Genomic DNA, 20,907 nt, shown 5'->3' on the forward strand with positions numbered 1-20,907 from the left:
CCTTCAGGAACAGGGTTGGGAAACAATGCCTTAAAGGTGGGGTAGACGATTTGTTCCAGAAACATTTTTTGTTATGCTGTTTGAAAGTCTTTTCACATCCTGATAGCAATCACTAAGTTAAGTGGTCTAAATGTTTATATATATATATATATATATATATATACCACAGAATATATATATATATATATATATATATATTCTGTGGAACGCATATGACCATAAAATGTTCGTCCTGTCCTGTCTGTCAGCATATGTATTTTTATACCTCCGCACTCCCTGCTCGCGCAGACATCACACAAAAATGACCTATCTTACCTTTAAATGAATTAAAATAATGCTTAAGGTTTAATGTTTAGGGACCAAACTTGTTTTTTTTAGAAGACTAGATGAACAAAGTTCAGTTTACATTTATGAGAAAAGTGTTATTCAAAAGCAGATATTGGCATCTTGGATATTGTTAGTTCCTCTTAAAAGCATCTATTGTTTTTCTATTTATTATTCTGATGTCACATTGAAGTCAACATTAAATCTTACTGTTCATGATTTATCAGTACACACCCTGCCTCTCCAATGACTTTTATTAGTGGCTTTCAAAATATGATCACAGAAGTCAAATGAATGCATGTTGCCTTTTGTATTCATGAAGATTGTATTTAATATCTAGATTACTGAATGCTGCTTTTGTATTGCATCAAAGAGAAATTATTCAAATGTACAGTGCTGCAAGGTGTTGCTGGCAGTGTATTTTGGCTTCTTTATAGTCAGGCTTTAATCTCAAAGCACCTCGCCTGTGAGTGATATTAACATAGCATCAAAAATTTCCATTTCTAGAGCATGTGAATTCCTCAGATATGTTTTCAAGCCACATCTGGGCTCTGTAATCATTGACAATAGCAACCGATAATGTGTAAGCGGTAGACTGAATTTCACTGTTGTGGCATCTCTTTCTTTTCAAAGTATGAGCTGTTGGTGCATTCTCTTGAGGTCCCATGCACGTGCTCTTGCAAATCACAAGCTGTTCTCTATGCTAAAATATTCATTTTTGACTATTATAAATATCATTCTAATGCATGTCATAAAAATACTTTCTTTTATGTTCAAGCCAACATAGGTGTAACGGTCATCAGCCGGTGTGCCCTTGAGAGCCACCAGAAGGCACTCCACATCAGAATATCGTGATTCCCTCACAACTACATTTCTACACAACTACATTTCGAATGAGCCTATTTAAACCATGTACACTCATTCATTATCTGTGAAGTCTTGTTATTTGTTACATCTGCAATTCTGAGTGTTTTCCATTGTTTTTCCCGTTCCTTTCTCACCCTCTGGATTTGTTTGTTTGTATGGACTGCCTGCCTGTGTATACTATGACCCTTGCCTGGATTTGGTCTTTGGTTACACTCTGTTTAATAAACTACATTTGGATCCTTTACCTTCACGACTCAGAGCAGTTTGTGACAGAAGACTTCGCCTGACATGGTCCCTGCTGTTTGTCTCTTCTGCCTCTGCCAAGATAACCGTCCGATTGAGGATTATGTTAAAGAGTTTTGTGAGCTTTGCAATGGGGTGGACTTTAATGATGCTGTTTTAAAGGACATTTTTCGCCATGGACTTAATGAGCTTCTTAATTACCTCATGCCTGAAAATACTTCTCTATTATATTGACTCTGCCCTTTTGTTGAGCTGCTTGCTTCACGTCAGGCCTGCCGAGCCTGAGCTCCTGAGCTGCTTGCTTCACGTCAGGTCCGCAGAGTCTGAGCTGCTTGCTTCACGTCAGGCCCGGCTCTTCGGACAAGATGGCCGCCTGCACCGCCTCAGTCTCCAGGTCCTCTCCCATTCGATGAACCTGGCCCTCAATCCCGCCCCCTCCTGGAGAATTTTAGGAGCGTCTGGAAGCCGCTCCTTTGAGGGGGGGGGGGGGGGGGGGTGGGGGGGCTATGTAATGGTCATCAGCTGGATTGCCCTTGAGAGCCACCAGAGGGCACTCCATATCAGACTATCGTGATTCCCTCACAACTACATTTCCCATAACTCACTGCCCGGACTCATCCCTGATTGCATCCACCTGTGTCATTACTTGTTAGTCTCAGCCTGTTTAAACCATGTACACTCATTCATTATCTGCAAAGTCTTGTTGTTTGTTTCATCTGCAATTCTGAGCGTTTTCCATTGTTTTTCCCTTGTTCCTGGTTTTTGATATCTGCCTGTGCCCTGGTTTTCATGTTCCTTTCTCACCCTCTGGATTTGTTTGTATGGACTGGCTGCCTGTGTATGACCCTTGCCTGGATTTGGATCACGTCTTTGGATTACTCTGTTTAGTAAACTGCATTTGGATCCTTTACCTTCGCGTCTCAGCAGTTTGTGACAGAGCCTACAGCCAACGCAGCATACTATGTTGTACTAATATGTAAAACTACATTATGGTTGTAACATGGTCTTCTGAGGGAGATGAGTGGCCATATACTGAATGTAACTGAACCAAAGATAAACTTCATGATGGGATAAGAGAAATTTAGAGACTTAAAGAGATGTATGCCTGTGCAACAGATTGTGTATGCAAAGGCCAGGGCATCCCAGAAAGATATCCCATAATGAGATGTTGAAGGTGACCAAAATAGGACATAATATACTCAAATCATAGTTGATTATTTTAAAGTATTTATTTACCATTAAATTCAGCTCTTCTGGATATAATATTTGAATAAAGCATGATGCAAATTTAGGAAATGCTACAACATTCAGCTATAAAATAATTTAATGACAAAATGGACACAAATGCTTAATGGACCTCTCCTTTAATTGAAACAAACCTAAAACGGACAAGCTGAGGTTTTAAATAGTCTGACTTCATCTCTTCCTGTATAATTCAGTAGAGGAGATGTTATGTGGTGTGACAGCACTGCTTGTGGCAGTCTCAAATCAGAATCCTCATAACATCCTAACAAGTTTTCCTAACCTACTTTACAATCCACTCTCACAACTTTATTTTACAATGGTAAGAATGAATCTGTTATGAATGAATACGTATGCTTTAGTCCTTAGAAAAACAGTATTTTGCACAAAATTTAAGGTATAAATATTATTAAATGGTTTGGTTGTATTTGACTGTTTGTAGGGTGAGATGAGGACACAATGTACACATTTAAATAATTTAGCGTGTGCAGGATGATGAAGCATCAGCCAAAGTGTTATTAAGGGACACAAATAGAAACATTTGCTAATTCAGTTGTCATAGCACCGGCTAAACACACACACACAAAAAAGAATGATTCAACACACACACACACACACACACACAATTAAAATTAAAATTAATAAAAAAATAAATAAATCTAAATTAAAATTGATTCATGTCACACAGTTAGCCTATATATTTTAATGAATCGTGTGATGTCTGAAATGCACATAATGGAATTACTGAATAATAACCCAGGAATTACTGAATAATAACCCAGTGAATTACAATAAGTATTAAAATGTAAAATTATAAACTACATGCCATTTGGGACCTTTTGTCACATTTTCTTTCCCCCAAGGGGTGTCTAATTATATATTTTCACTACATGTATATACAGTGGGTACGGAAAGTATTCAGACCCCCTTACATTTTTCACTTTTTGTTATATTGCAGCCATTTGCTAAAATCATTTAAGTTCATTTTTTTCCTCATTATTGTACACACAGCACCCCACATTGACAGAAAAACACAGAATTGTTGACATTTTTCCACATTTATTAAAAAAGAAAAACTGAAATATCACAAGTATTCAGACCCTTTGCTGTGACACTCATATATTTAACTCAGGTGCTGTCCATTTCTTCCGATCATCCTTGAGATGGTTCTACACCTTCATTTGAGTCCAGCTGTGTTTGATTATACTGATTGGACTTGATTAGGAAAGCCACACACCTGTCTATATAAGACCTTACAGCTCACAGTGCATGTCAGAGCAAATGAGAATCATGAGGTCAAAGGAACTGCCTGAAGAGCTCAGAGACAGCATTATGGCAAGGCACAGATCTGGCCAAGGTTACAAAAAAATTTCTGCTGCACTTAAGGTTCCTAAGAGCACAGTAGCCTCTCTATAATCCTTAAATGGAAGACATTTGGGACGACCAGAACCCTTCCTAGAGCTGGCCATCCGGCCAAACTGAGCTATCGGGGCAGACGAGCCTTGGTGAGAGAGGTAAAGAAGAACCCAAAGATCACTGTGGCTGAGCTCCAGAGATGCAGTCGGGAGATGGGAGAAAGTTGTAGTAAGTCAACCATCACTGCAGCCATCCACCAGTCTGGGCTTTATGGCAGAGTGGCCCGACAGAAGCCTCTCCTCAGTGCAAGACACATGAAAGCACACCTAAAGGACTCCAAGATGGTGATAAATAAGATTCTCTGGTCTGATGAGACCAAGATAGAACTTTTTGGCCTTAATTCTAAGCGGTATGTGTGGAGAAAACCAGGCACTGCTCATCACCTGTCCAATACAGTCTCAACAGTGAAGCATGGTGGTGGCAGCATCATGCTGTGGGGGTGTTTTTCAGCTGCAGGGACAGGACGTTGCAATCGAGGGAAAGATGAATGCGGCCAAGTACAGGGATATCCTGGATGAAAACCTTCTCCAGAGTGCTCTGGACCTCAGACTGGGCCGAAGGTTTACCTTCCAACAAGACAATGACCCTAAGCACACAGCTAAAATAACGAAGGAGTGGCTTCACAACAACTCTGTGACTGTTCTTGAATGGCCCAGCCAGAGCCCTGACTTAAACCCAATTGAGCATCTCTGGAGAGACCTGAAAATGGCCGTCCACCAACATTTACCATCCAACCTGACAGAACTGGAGAGGATCTGCAAGGAGGAATGGCAGAGGATACAAAAATCCAGGTGTGAAAAACTTGTTGCATCTTTCCCAAAAAGACTCATGGCTGTATTAGATCAAAAGGGTGCTTCTACTAAATACTGAGCAAAGGGTCTGAATACTTAGGACCATGTGATATTTCAGTTTTTCTTTTTTAATAAATGTGCAAAAATGTCAACAATTCTGTGTTTTTCTGTCAATATGGGGAGCTGTGTGTACAATAATGAGGAAAGAAAATGAACTTAAATGATTTTAGCAAATGGCTGCAATATAACAAAGAGTGAAACATTTAAGGGGGTCTGAATACTTTTCCGTATACCTACTGTATATATATATATATATATATATATATATATAGCCTATACATATAATATAAATGTTGACATTCAGATGAAATTGCAAAATTGAGAAGAGCATAACCATTCATTAAATGTGTTAAGATGATATCTATTTAAAAAAAAAAAAAAAAATTAAGGCATTGTTTGCCAACAGATGGCAGCATATCCTACTGTAATGACATTGGATGGAAATGACATTCATCTTTATGACCAACATTACTTGTGAAAGAGCGTTGACTTACATAATACATATATCTGTTAAAAAATAAAAAAATTAATGTTTTTACTGAGTTAAAACTACACTGCAACTCTCTTTCAGAAAGGGTTAAAGCTAATCTTCTCCTCTCATTCCTGTCCTTGATGTGTTCTGGTGTGATCAATCACTTAATTAACTGATATATGCAAGTTAATGTCCATTTATAATGTGCAATGTCTTCAAGGTTGCCTATAAGTGTCTCAGGTTTGTATTTTCAGGAAATCAAAAACTAATTTATTTCCATCTATCTGTATATACTGATGATTTATACAGGCAGAAAGTGTGCCATGGTAACATGATACAGTAGCTAAAAAGGACCCAGTGTCATCTGCTAAAAGTAGCATGCTCATTTAATCTGAAGCAACATCATGTCAGTTTGTATTAACACACATTTATACTCTCAACTGTGCTACGTCTTTATAAAAATTCTGGACTGCATCATTCATAAAGTAAGCTTTTGACAAATGAAATGCAACAGTGCAAGTTATAAAAAAAAATTTGATTGCGGGTCAGTCACAAAAGTTAGATTCTGTTTGTCTCTTTTTCAATGTTTTTTCCTCGCCTTCTGCCCTCCAATCTCTGGAGCTTTAACTCCAATCTTCTGGACACTCATATTCTTTCTCATATGATGAAAGGTGAAAGAATAAAAGATAGGGAGAAAGATATGGAAGCCTTGATAGTGTGTCCAGGGTCTTCTGATGGGTTATAAGGGTAATTTAATATAAATCTGTGCCTGGAATGCTTCCGATCACACCTCTCTCTCTCTTTCTTTTTGGACTTTATAAGCTTATGTTATCTAATTTCTGCTCTTTCTTTTTTTGTAATATTACATTCTAGTATGTGGATTTAATTATTTACAAACATTTGTAGCATTTATAAAATGTTCTTATAATACATAATTAAATTAATAATTAAATCTTATAATACACATTAAAACATTTTTGTGAAAGCGGGATGATTCTAAAGACTAGATTTAGCACAAATAAAAATAATTTGTTTCCTTGATGAATGTGTAGAAAATGTTAGTAGAACAGGCTCTAAAGGATTCAAATAAATCCACATTTTCAATCCAAAGGAAAGTGTGATAATTTTTCAATATCTCCAGTGAGAACTTCTCACATCACATTTTCGTAACCTCTATCATGGCCAAAGGCTATGTTTTAATATATGATACTTGTATTTAGCTGAACGCAAGATTTCCATGGCTGTAGGCTATATGCCAGTAAGGAAATGACTTCTGACTCCAAGAAGAAGAGAGCGCAATGAGAATAATGTGTTTATTGTTTTGCTAAGTTAAAACTGTCTCATTTTCATAGAATAAAAGTTAGTTCTCTGAGTCAAGCTGACAGTGCATGAGGCTTGTCTGTTTTCCCCAACTGCTCTCTGCTCTCGTCTGATGCTGAGAGACAGTTGTGCAAAGCTTGTGGATGTCGTGAGAAGGAGAGAAGAGGGAGAGGTCACATACCGGTGTCTGCCACCGATGGGGTTTTGGGGACTGTCAGATTCAATTCCCTGCTCTCTCATTCATAGTCCTGTGTGAGAACGAACGTCTGCCGGGGCACCAGTGTGTGATGATTCTGTTTGCAATTCATGCGGCTGCAAAGTGCAGTACACTGTAAAACCATATGTGCTCCAAGGGCCAGTTAAATTTTCCCATAATTTAACACCAAGCATAATAAAGTGTTCAAATTGATTTGAATGATAATCATTTTGTACTGGTATTCTCTATCCATTTATTGGATAGAGAATGTATTGGATGCCTTATATTGTGAATTCATCCACACTCCAGAAAAATGAATATATAACCCATTGATTGGATTATCGGCTAACAACACTGTGCCAACAATACCATTTAGCATTAAAGTAAAACAACAAACATTATTACATTTCATGGTGGGCCCAATGTTGGCACAGTATGGCCTCAAGGCCATATCGTGCCTACATTGTATTTTAACTGATGAACAGTTAAAGGGATAGTTCGCCCCAAAAATGATATTTAAGCGATGATATACTCACCCTCAAGCCGTTCGAGATGCATATGTCAATCTTTTTTCAGACGAACACATTTTCAGTTATTTTAGAAAATGTCTTAGATCTTTCAGTGGTTATAATGTGAAGCAATGGGGTCCAGCTGCTTCAAGACCGAAAATGTGCATGCATCCTTCACAAAAGTAATCCATCCGGCTCCAGGGGGATAAACGAAGGCCTTCTGAGGGTAATCCATGCGGTTTTGTCGTAAAAATATACATATTTAAAACTTTATAAACTAAAATAACTGGCTTCCGGTGGCGGTCGGCGCGCGTTCATGGAGATGGAAGCGTCGTGACGTAGAACGAACGTAGAGTTTTGTTTTGCTCTGCTCTCTGGCGGCGCTGTCACGTTCGTTCTACGTCACGACGCTTCCATCTCCATGAATGCGCGCCGACCGCCACCAGAAGCCGGATGGATTACTTTTGTGAAGGATGCATGCACATTTTCGGTCTTGAAGCAGCTGGACCCCATCGCTTCACATTATAACCACTGAAAGATCTAAGACATTTTCTAAAATAACTGAAAATGTGTTCGTCTGAAAAAAGATTGACATATGCATCTCGAACGGCTTGAGGGTGAGTAAATCATGGCTTAAATATCATTTTTGGGCGAACTATCCCTTTAAGCATTATATAATATGATGCTGTTGGTTAATTTTTATTGACAAACTTGACATGAATTGTTACCATTGCATTTCATTTGTTGACAGAGAGTAGATACAAGATTTTAATTAAAATATCATCTCTTTTAAAATAGCAGTTGGCTAAACAGTTGAACACAATGAAATCACATTGCCACTTTAATCACAGTTCTGTATGAAAGCAGAAAGAAGATAAACTTATTTTGCTATAAATATGTAACTGATATCAGAGTCAAAATCTTGTTTTATTTCTCATAATTTTATATAATTAAATGGTCCTAAATGTGTATTTAATTGATCTTCGATCGCCCTACAATCCATCACCCTCTTTAAGGTCACAAACCTCTGGACTTTTAGTATAACCTAGGATGTCCTAAGACCACTAAAGAAGGGAGAGCATTTTTGTATTTGGTTTCTAAACTCTGGAATAGCCTTCCTGATGATGTTTGGGGTTCAGAGACACTATCCCAATTTAAATCTAACTTAAAAAATTCACACAATGCACCTCATAACCTTGTACTTCAGTTATATCAGATGAAATGCACATGATTATTGTTGCTTGAAATGTTAGGAACAGCAGCTACGCTACTTACTTTCCATTTGCTTTTCTATTTTATCTCGGGATGCCCAGCTCGAGCTACCTAGAGACTATGTCAGCTCCAGTTTGGATCCAGCCTCTTACAAAGGCTTCAGATGCCCCAACACCTGTGAAGAGACGACTCCAACTCCTGTGAGGACTTCAGATGACGCCAACTCTGAATCAACATGCACCAATGCTAAATTTCTATATATCTTGTCTATAACATATATATTTATAAATATACATTTATAAATATATCTGTAACTTGTAATAATTACTTCAATGAGCTCATTGTTTCTGCCTAAATCCTGGTGGATGCTGCAAATTGGTGGTGGTTGAAGAGATTCCCCCCTTCCATGTAAAGTGCTTTGAGTGCCGAGAAAAGCGCTATAGGCTATAAATGTAACTAATTATTATTTGTTATTAAATAATACATGATGTTAGCTAACTGTGTGATTTGTAGCTAACTGTGTGATTTGTATATCACATTTCTGAAATACATTACTTGAATACATTCACCTCTAATGTAGACACTAAATTGTAATGTAGACACATGCATTTTCTGTAAAGCTGCTTTGAAACGATATGTATTGTTAAAAGTGCTATAAATAAATGTGAATTGATTTTAATTGAAAATATGAAAAAGATTTTTGCAGTCAATACTGTCAATACTTTTTTTTTAAATGAACCATACCCTGAAAACTATTCACTGAAGTAGAAAGTGTGAAAAGTAACCCTGGTCTGAGCTATCCTAACTGCAACAGTCTACACACATTTGACTTCAGGGACATTCCCTCGGGAACAATATGGCTTTAAGTGCTTTGCTCATATGGCACAATAGTGACAGGAATCATGAATTAAATCACCGAAAATATCGACCTTCCGATAATTAGGTAACGTCTTTAACCTCTAAAATAAATTAACGAGAGGAATGTAATACCTACTTCAGATTTAGTGCACCGATCACAAACATCTGATGATGCGCTCGGGCGGCAAACTCATATTTATAAATCCTAACTGAACCAAATAATGATCCATTAAGAACATTGCCCAATAAGAGGCGTTTAAATCTCCCCTCGGATTCAATACTTTAAATGCAGATTTTACAAGCATCATATCGTGCTTGCAGCATATTAACAACAGCAAGCGATAGAGTGATTTCTGCGGATAGCGCGTGTCCAGATGGCGTCTTTACGCATAATGTAGGAGCGCGCGCAATCATGCAAACTGTTTATATTGTAATGCATAGTGATTAGACTTGGCTGAGATTGATTAACCAAAGAAAAAAAACAGTTTATGGGTCACAGTTTATAAGGATAACATGCCGATTATAGACACACTGATCTTGCATTGCGGTCAGTGAGTGTGTTTGAGAAATTAAAAGCAAATGGGAGCGAGAGAGAGAAAGAGAAAGAGAGAGAGAGAGAGTGAGAGGCGGGCGCGCGCAAGTGTTCCACCTAAGCACACAGCTCGGATGCTGACAGACTAAAGTTTCGTCGGCTAGTGTGAATGAGGACAACTTCCAATTAAAGGAATGATGCAGAATCAAAGACATTTTGGAATTCTTCACCTTGGATTTTTTATATGGACGTCATTTTGTATTAAAGGTAGGTGCTGCTGTTTTTCTAACTTAAGTAATGTGCGTAACACAATTTACTTGATTGATTTGTAATAGTAAAAGTGAACTCCGCAAAGGTGCATCGTATCTAGATGAGTTGCTTTGATTTGTTTTAAAGTGTAACTTATCCTGAATAGTACGCAGCTAAAGTATGACAAAATAATTACTTAGACTTACTGAATTAGAGCTAGTATGGATCATTTCACTGTATACAAATATGAGTATTTATGTTTGTTTTTATGTACTGCTTGAGTGTCTGTGTGCGATTTGCCTTGCAGCACCTCGATCTCGTAATACCCCATAACATCTGGCATGATCGCACTGAAGCATGAATACTGATAAAAATATAGTTAAACATCCTTAAGGAAACATAAAGGATTTTTAACCTATAATTTCAGGGTAGGCTATTATAGGTTAGCTCAGTGCATGAGTATATGCGCGCGCATCAAGTGTATGTCTCTATGTTTGACTTCCTTTTGATACTTTCAATTAACGCCTTGCTCAATAAATCTTTTATGCGCGAGTGATATTATGCCTGAGTGGCATTTAACATTGATTAACTCACGTTTCAGACAAAAATTGGCGAGTTGGTATGTATATTCCTTTGCTGAGGCAGAAATTTGTTCCAAAAGAAACCAAAGCATCAACCTTTTTTTGTAAACACAGAAAAGCAGACTTATATAAACAGTGAAATGTCCGATTGACTGTATATCAGCACTTTTGGAACACCACTCAGCCTAACAAATTTTAGGAACGAAACTTTGTATAATCCACCTCTCTCACACATTAGCATTGGAACTGTTCCTCTAAATAGTAACCTGTCTAAAAACATGTAGTGCCTACAGAACTTGGTTTGTGTCATGATGACTTTTTGGATAAGCAACACATTCTGTTCCTGAGACATGAAAGAGGTCCCTTGGTGTCCTTTTATTTGCCTTAAAGCCAAAGCATGATTAAAACTCTTAGATTGATTTTGTCTGGACATTCAGTGTGTGTGTGGGTTTTACTTATAACCATTTAAGGTCTGGGATTGCCCTAAAACTATTTACAGAGGTTTCTCTCACCAAATGCTTTAAGTAATGACTTCAATTTATGACTCTGGTCAGCTCTGTGCCAATTATGGTAATATTATAATGCTGACTGCAGATTTCTTTAAAAGGTAAAACATTTGCAGACAAGGGCCCCTGGATTCTTGGACCACTCATGTCTAATCTTTAATAATACAATTGTGGGCAATGTTGTGTGAATTCAAACAGATTTTTTAGAAAAACCCGACCCTAAACCTAACGTATAGGTCATAAGTGTGTTGTCCTTAACCACATGTCAAATCTGTATGTCTTTTTTTTTTTTTTTGTGACACTGTGAAACGCTGTGCATGTGTGAGAACCAATGCATTTAAAAGCAGGAATATACAAATTACGTTTTACTGCTTTGTTGTTAATGGCATTGGTATTTTCCTTATATTGGCAGAAATGTAATTTTAACCAACATTCAGATAATATTCATACCACTCTCCCAGCTGTCATGGAGGGTTAGAATTTATACCATGACCTTAAAATCCCATATACCAGCAGCTTACACTATTTGGCTGAGAGAAAATGGTCAACATGCAAATTAAAGAGAGATGGGAGTCATATGTTTTGCATCAGTATCATGTAGTGGAAATGGCTGGTCTGAGTGAGCCAGGCCTCATCATAATGTCAGTAACGTACCCCACTGATTGTATCAATATTTACTTTCAAAATCATGTCAAAAATGCATTAATCCTTCCCTTTGCTTCCACACGTCTGGGAAGCTCTTCCAATAGATGTTGGAACATAGACGCAGTGATTGGCTCTGATCCAAAAAAGTTTGAGAACCACTGCTTTCAAAACAGTTCACTAAAAGGTTATTTGAGGAACCTAAACTGAGTCATCATGCAATTAATTAAGACATTTCTCCTTATAAAGAACCTTTTGGCATAAATGGCTCAATTTTAAGGAACTAAGAACCCTATGGTTCTATTTAAAAACCTTTCTTCTAATGTAAGACTTGAGAAATTAGATAAATGCCAGGCAGTCTACTTGAGGAACGACCACTCCCTGAGAGGACAAAGGACCTTTCTGGAAATTAACATTTGAACTCTCTCTTGTGAAACTAGCACCATCATTCAAGTCTCACTTAAGCAATCCTAATCTACATTTCTTCCCTTCTTCCCCCATCCTTCATGCTGAGATCACCAAAATTCACCCAAGAATCTATAATGTGAATAATTATCATACAGTATTACACATGTTTGGTATCGTTTGAAATGTCTCAGTGCAACTGGTACAAAGGTCTCATTCCCAAAGAAGTAAAATAAAAGGTAATAAGGTTTTTTTAAGAGTTGAGGTAACTGGCACACAGAGGAGGGTGGGTCTCTAGACAAATGGTCTCCTACTCCCAAAAGGTGTCAACTCTGAATGTAAATTCCCATTGTTAGCAGATGTTTTTCATTTATGGAGTCAGATGAAATAACGAGAAAATACTTATAAGAAAATGTATTTAATTTAATCAAGAATACTCTGCCACGAGAAAAGACAGTCACATGCAGAGACCTTCCCCGCTGGCCGGATGCCTCCATTGGGCCGATTGAGTGCGGGCTTACAATAAGAGCATATGACATGGAATTAATATTTATATTTATAGAAATTACTGGAAAACGATCTAAACCTGTTATTTTACACTTACAAATAGGGGTGGTGTGGCGCAATGGATAAGACAAATGCCTTTGGTGTGAGAGACCCGGGTTCGAATCCACTGTGAGACACCAATGTGTCCCTGAGCAAGACACTTAACCCCTAGTTGCTCCAGAGGCGTGCGACCTCTGACATATATATAGCAATTGTAAGTCGCTTTGGATAAAAGCGTCAGCTAAATGAATAAATGTAAATGTAAAATAATCAGATAGAGTAAAGCAGTATACGTATTTGGCATGAGGTCAGAGGAGAGGGCTCCGAGCTCAGTATTTTGTCCCAAACCCAGAGTACTCCTCCCATATTTCTGGTTAGGAAAGTAACCAGGCGATGGCGTATATATAGGCCTCCACTCATGCTGATTGGGTAGACATGTTGATTACTGATTGTTGACAGCTGTTTGGAATGACCTGATGATTGGGATGGCATGATTATTGGAATTATGTGATGATTGGATAGATAATTTGAACGTGTTCCTCCCAAACTTTGTTAATAAAACATAATTTAATGTTTTTAGCCATATACAGTAGTTCACACACCTGCTGTTTACAGTACAAAGTATCCTTGAGCACAACTGCATTTACTAGGGCTGCTCAATCCTGTTCATGTAAATCTTTAAAGACTGGTCTGAAACTAATAAGCAGGAATCTAAGTTCGGTTCGAATCCCGCACCAATATATCTAATGATCAAGTCTTCCAGAAGACTTGTAAGCAAACAGTTTTTCTGCAAAATACATTGGATTGTTGACCAGACTTTATTCAAACAAACAAAAGTCTAGGTGTGTGAGAGAATACATTCGCTCGCACGCACACACATGCACACGCGCACACACACTTTGCAGGGGATGGAGTTGGGAAAAACCTTCCACTATAGTGGTATATTAAAGGAAAAGATTAGGCAGAGGCATTTTTTACCTCTTTGTGCACATCCAGTGACTGTTCTGTATGCATTCATCACAAAATATTGACCAAATAATTATGATTATGATTTTTGCCATAATAGAGCAGCCCTAGATGTAATTATTTAAGACATTTCTCCTAATATAGATCATTTTTGGCATTCCACTATAGTGGCATATTGATGGAAAATATTTGGCAAAAGCATTTTGTACCTCTTTGTGCACATCTAGTTACTTTTCGGTATGCAATCATCACTTAATGCAGGCAGCAATTGGCAGCTAGAAGAGTGAGAAAAAGAGAGGACTAACATGAGCCATTAAGGTCTAACTTGAAGACCACATGCATCATCATCATCTTAATCATTTTTAAAGGTGTAATGCTGCATATAGAAAAAAGCACTGCTGCAGTCAGTCAGCATAGGACAGGTCTGATTTTCTTAAAGGGTAACTCTCGCCAAAATGCAACCTAAGGTCTTTTTGTTTATCTACCTGAGGCAAATTTTAGTTTAAAAGCATAATTAGAATGGAAACGCCACTTTTAAGTTTGACCGTATTTTCGTTTTCAGTTAAATTGCCTTTTGAATGGGAGTGCTTGGGGAACTACTATGATAGCATCAAAAATCGCTATTTTTAAAACACTAAGAAGGCTCGACACAACATGAAACTTTGCTCGAAGTATCATCAGGGGCTCTACACTTGAACTCGAGCATTGAGAACATTGTTTGTGTACACAGAGTTTACTAAAAAGAAAGATTTTGAACAACTCACTCTAGCTGTGTTCGCCGGCATTTTGACAGTCAAAAATAGTCAATCTTAGTATTAACGAGTACTGTACTTATAGTCGAGTACTTAGTATAAACAAACATTTAAAATAGCAAATATTTAACATCATAACAACATATTTATACAATATATATATATATATATATATATATATATATATATATATATATATATATATATATATATATTTATATGTAAACACAAACATCCAACTGTCCTACACACTGAATCTAAAATACAGGAAGTGTCAGTCAATAATGTATTCGTGTCATTGGAGACATATGGCCATACTGGGGCCGGAAGTGATGAATGTGTTCTCTCTATTGTGCCTGTACAGGTGAAGGCCAAGTCCGGGAGCACCATTGTGAACACCTATGCCTTTCTAGACCCTGGGAGTTCAGCTTCTTTCTGTACCCAACATCTCATGAGAAAACCTAATCTTTCAGGGGTCCGAACTAGCATTCTTCTTCGTACTCTTGGCCAAGAGAGGTCTGTAAACCATTCTTGCTAAGTGGTCTCGAGGTTTCTGGCTTGAATGAAGAAAACTTCCTGGACTTACCTGAAGTCTATACTCAGTGGACCATGCCTGTGAGCAGAAATAACATTCTCACTCAACAGGACCTAGAGGGATGGAAATACCTTAAAGGCATTAGAGTTCCCAGTTTTGAGGCAGAGGTGGAGTTGCTGATAGGCACCAATGCACTGAAGCTCATGGAACCATGGGAAATAATAAATAGCCAAGGCAAAGGACCATATGCTGTTAGGACTCTACTGGGGTGGGTCGTGAATGGTCCGCTGAGAGGTGGTGAGCCGCGCAAAGGCAAGATGAGTCATCCTGCTGTCACTGCCAAAAGGATCTCAGTCACCAAGCTACAAGACTTATTGGTTGCCCAATACAATCAGGATTTTAATGAAAAATTAGACAATGTGTGCCTTTCCAGAGAGGATCAAAAGTTCATGCAAATAATAGAGTCTTCAATTCAGCTTGATGAAGGACACTACTGCTTTGACTTGCCTTTTAAGGCTGAAGATGTCTTCTTGCCAAATAATCGCAGCATCGCAGAGCAGTGTCTTCATAGGAAGTTCAAGAGGAATAAAGATTATCATCAAGAGTATACAGCTTTCCTCTCTGAAGTCATTGAAAAGGGTTATGCTGAGCTTGTACCACATCAGCAGTTGAAGTGAGCTGATTACAAGGTGTGGTATATTCCCCATCATGGGGTATACCATCTAAAAAAGAAAACCCTTAGAGTTGTTTTTGACTGTGCTGCTGTGTTCAAAGGCATTTCATTGAATTCACAGCTGTTACAGGGGCCTTACCTTACAAGCACCTTACTTGGCGTACTTACCAGGTTTAGACAGGAATGTGTAGCACTGATGGCAAACATCCAAGCCATGTTCCATCAGGTGAGGGTGTCTCCGGAGCGCACAGACTTTTTACGCTTCTTGTGGTATCCTGATGGTGATACAAGACAAGCTTTCATGCAATACAGGATGAGAGTTCACGTCTCTGGGGCTGTGTCTTCACCCAGTTGTGCGAATTATGCACTGCGAAGAATTGTACGAGACTACACATACAACTTTGAACCTAGTGTTCTGAACACAATACTCTAAAATGTCTTCATGGATGATTGTTTAAAATCTGTGTCATCATAGGCCAAAGCCATAAAAATGGTGCATGAATTGACTGAAGCCTGTGCGAAGGGAGGATTCCGCCTGTTGAAGTGGACAAGTAACAGCAGTGAAGTCTTGGCTAGTATTCCTTAGCCAAAGAGCTCCAAGATCACCGGGGGGCTAAACCTGGATCAAAAGGCAAGTCCTGTCGAAACAGCTCTTGGTCTTCATTGGTGCATAGATGCAGACGTTCTGACCTTTAGGATAGCCATAGTAGAGCGCCCACATACAGCACGTATTGTCTGTGGTGTCGTCCATATATGACCCTTTGGGTTTTCTTGCACCATTTACTTTGCCTGTTAAAAAGGATGCTGCAGGAGATGTGCAGGCTTAACATCGGCTGGGATGCCAACATACCTCGTGTTTTCTCAGAGCAGTGGTCCAAATGGCTGGCTAATCTCCAACATATCACTGAGCTCACAGTGGACCGGTGCATCAAGCCAAAAGACTTTGGAACACCTACTCACCTGCAGTTGCATCACTACTCCGATGCCAGTGAGTATGGCTACGGAACTGCATCATATCTCAGGATGGAGATTGAGAGAAACCATGTCAGTGTTGCTTTTATCTTGGACAAGGCCAGGGTTGCTTCTTTAAAGCAAACAACAATTCCTCGTCTTGAGCTGACTGCTGCTGTCCTGGCTGTCCGGGTGGACAAGATGCTGAAGAGGGAGTTGCAGCTGGATTTACACCCATCAGTATTCTGGACAGACAGCACAACTGTTTTAAAGTATATTGAAAATGAGACCAGGAGGTTTCATACGTTTGTGGCCAATAGGGTGGCTGTAATTAGAAATGAAACGGATGTTGTACAGTGGAGACACATTGGCACAAGACTGAATCCAGCAGATGAGGCATCCAGGGGTCTAAGTGCTGAAGAATTCCTTGCATGCAAACGGTGGCTGAAGGGACCAGAATTTCTCTTGAGGGGGGGAAGAGGAATGGCCTAAGACCATCATGGAACAACTTTTGATCCCTGTGGATGATCCTGAGGTGAAGAAAGACCCACTGGTGAATGCCTTTGTCTCCCACAGTCCACTGAATGCAACAGAAGTGTTTTTAAGCTACTTTTCAGATTTTAAGAAGCTGAGAACATCTGTGGCATGGATGCTCAGACTCAGAGATGTGCTTCTAACCTTGTCCCAAAGGAGAAAGGTTCTTGAAGCGTATGAAAGTATTGGCCATGATAGTGGAGGCCGAAGAAATGACTATCTTTATGTCGAGATGCAAAGGGAAAAATTGGCACTTTGTGGACAGTCACTGACAACAGGTGACCTTGAGAGGGCAGAAGGTGCCATCATCTGCTTTTTCCAGCAAGAGAGGTTTTTTGATGAGATTGCTGTTTTGAAAGATGGAGGATCTGTCAAATGTAACAGCGACCTCTACAAGCTGGACCCAGTGTTGGAGGACGGATTGCTGCGGGTCAGAGGAAGGCTTAGTAGGGCTGCTATGCCTGAAGTTGAAAAACATCCTGTCATTCTTTCCAAAGAGCAACGTGTGTCCAAACCCGACTTGAAGTATATCCATCAACAGCTGGGTCACGCAGGTAGAAATCACATGCTCTCTTTTTTAGGAAGCAATATTGGTGCCAATTCTGCCAATTCTCGTGCCAATTCTGCTTGCAGGACGGTCATCTCTAAGTAAGTAGTTTGTCGCCGCCTCCAAGGAAAGATGGGGGAACTGAAAATGCCGACCTACCAGTAGAGAGAATTGTGCCAGACTTACCTGCTTTTACAAATGTGGGCGTCGACTACTTTGGGCAAGTGGAGGTGAAGAAAGGTCGGTGTAGAGCAAAGCGCTACTGCGTCCTCTTTACTTGCATGGCGAGTAGGGCAGTTCATCTCGAAGTTGCTTATGCTTTAGACACTGACTCATGTATAAATGCCATTCGCCGTTTCATGTGTCGCAGAGGTCAGGTGTCACACTTGACATCAGACAACGGCACCAACTTCATAGGAGCTGAGCGGGAGTTAAGGGAAGCCATTGCTGAGTTAGATTCAGCATGCCTTACTGCAGAGTGGTCTGACATGGTCCTTTAACCCTCCAGCCGGGTCTCACCATGGAGGGGTTTGGGAGCGTCCTATCTGTCTTGCGAAAAGGGTCCTCTCTTCCACGCTCAGACTCCAAACACTGGATGATGAAGGTTTTCATACCATTCTTTGTGAAGTTGAAGCCATTCTCAATAGTCGTCCCATCACAAAGGCCTCTGATGATGCAAATGACCTCAAAGCACTTACACCCACCCTCATCCTGCTCTTAAAGTCAAAGCCACACCTCCCTCCTGGGCTCTTATGTAAGGATGACCTGTATCTGAAGAGAAGATGGAGGCAGGTGCAGTTCCTATCTGATCTCTTTTGGAAACGCTGGGTGAGGGAATACTTACTGCTACTCCAGGAGAGACAGAAGTGGATGAGACCAAAAAGAAGCTTTTCCGTTGGAGACATTGTGGTCATAATGGATCCTGTCGCTCCACGAGGGTCCTGGCTGATGGGAAAAAGTATGCAGACGTACCCTGACAAGAAAGGCTTCATCCGCTCAGTGCAGCTGAAAACAAAAACGGGTCAGCTGGAACGGCCTGTAACGAAGATCTGCCTTTTGATGGAAGTCGAAGTGTCACAGATGAGGTCCTGACTAGATGGTTTGACCACAGGTGTCCTAAGCTCAAGAGAAGAAGATTTCACTAAGATTAGCTTTGCAGCTTAGTGTTGCACTGGGTGTAACACGTCACTGGGTGTTAGGTATATTTACAGGTGTAGCAATCAGTTAGGAAAAGGTGTGGATGGCGGGAAACACACGGTTCTTACCGTAGCCGTGAGCACCCACTTTACCAACAGCACGACTGCATACCACTCAAAGAGAGCTAATGTTTGGACTCCGGACTTTTCTGCTACGCATTGAGAACACCATGCCATCTATGCCGAGGCTTATAGGATAGCCTCTACAAAGGATTAGTCACTTTCCAGGGTTTTTCTCTTCACCCCTATTCTCTCTGCTCTTCCCATTTTAGCCCAGTACTGGCATTAGTGAATTAATTTATAGGGAAAGTGTGCTTTGTTTAGCCCTGTCCCCCCTCTATATCTTGTTTTTCATCAGGAAAAGAGTGGTGTGATAGCCATTCAGCTTTTAAAGCCAGACATTCATCACTAATCTGGACTATATCACAATCCTACAGAGAGTGAGATGACCCATTTATTCCACAGGGATTTTCTCTTTCTCTCTCTCTTTTTTTCACTCACTTTTTTCCAAACACATGAGGTGCAACCTGATGTGTTATTAGACCGGATGATTTGATGTTTGAGTCAAAGAATATCTTGTTCCTGATCAGGCTTCCATGTAAAATGATTTGCTCTTTATCCTCAGTGGAGAAGAAGAGTAATAAAATGGGTAATTTTTCACATACAAGTGTACCAGAAGATTAAGCCGAATTTACAGCGTTTCTGATTTTGATCTAACTTGTGCGGCCATAATCATACTTAGATAAATCCCCATAAAAGGCCTGGACTATGAGTAAGCAAACACTCATACACACGCAAAGAACATCTGCGTCTGGTGCTTTACAGCAGAAGATGTAATCAGAGAAAGAAGAAAACAACATCTGTATTTTTCCATTTCTTTCTCTCTCTCTCTTATATTGTCCTTTCTGACTTGCATCCTTCTCTTTTCCTCTAATACAGTGGTTCTTAACTGGTGGGTAAAGACCCAAAAATGTGTAATAAGTAACAAGAAACTCATTTGACAAGACACACACTGAATTTATAGGGGGTGGCCAGCACCATTAAAACAAAAAAGGGGGAAACAAAACCATACAAACTCTCACAACAGTAACAACACAAACCCTGCAATTAACACAATACATTTAACTAAATTTAGAGCCATGGATACACTTTTAGTTAATGCAAACCGAATGCTATAAGACAAAAGTCACAATCACAATACCCCTCTAATACATCAAAGTCGGTACACTTCTTTTTGGTACTGGTCCATTCCCACAACACACCAGGTACTAATCATTTCATCTTAATTTAAATTATTATTATTTTAACAATTTTAGTTGTTTTTAAAATTACATTTTATCCAAAGAGGATTTTTAACTTGTTTTAATGTTTTAACCTTAAGCCAAATGAAATAACTAAGCCTGTGCACTGACTCAGTACAATTACAAATAAAGAAATTAAAACAAACCAGTTTAGTAATGTCTTTTCATTTATAGATCAATGCAAAGATAAATGTATAAGAATCATGAGTGGCATAAATCCTGGCCATCACAGAGTCAAACATTTAAACAAGGAAACATTACTTTACATCCCCTCATCCACAAAAAAACATTAACAAACCTTTGTAAAGTAAAAAAAAAAAAAAAAAAAAAAATCTATTAAATACAGGTTTCCTTACAAAACGGCATATGTGTGTGTGCCTCTTAAATATACAAGTAAACAAACAAACAAAATGAATAATAAAACATTTATATTATATTTAATCATAAAAATAATTGTTATTATAATTACATAATATTATTG

General features: G+C 39.0%; 1 protein-coding gene across 1 annotated transcript in view; it reads left to right on the forward strand.

Annotated features, from left to right (window-relative positions):
• The first annotated feature begins 10,175 nt into the window (after window positions 1-10,175).
• The window catches only part of chrna8 (cholinergic receptor, nicotinic, alpha 8), a 74,327-nt gene continuing 63,595 nt past the window's right edge, over window positions 10,176-20,907 (forward strand). The window contains exon 1 of the mRNA XM_084403041.1: window positions 10,176-10,309. Within this exon, the coding sequence (XP_084259167.1) occupies window positions 10,237-10,309 (73 nt within the window). The 5' untranslated portion in view covers window positions 10,176-10,236. The remainder of the gene's footprint in view (window positions 10,310-20,907) is intronic.

This window comes from Rutilus rutilus (assembly GCF_951802725.1).
Source record: "Rutilus rutilus genome assembly, chromosome: 2".
In the NCBI taxonomy this organism is placed as follows: domain Eukaryota; kingdom Metazoa; phylum Chordata; class Actinopteri; order Cypriniformes; family Leuciscidae; genus Rutilus; species Rutilus rutilus.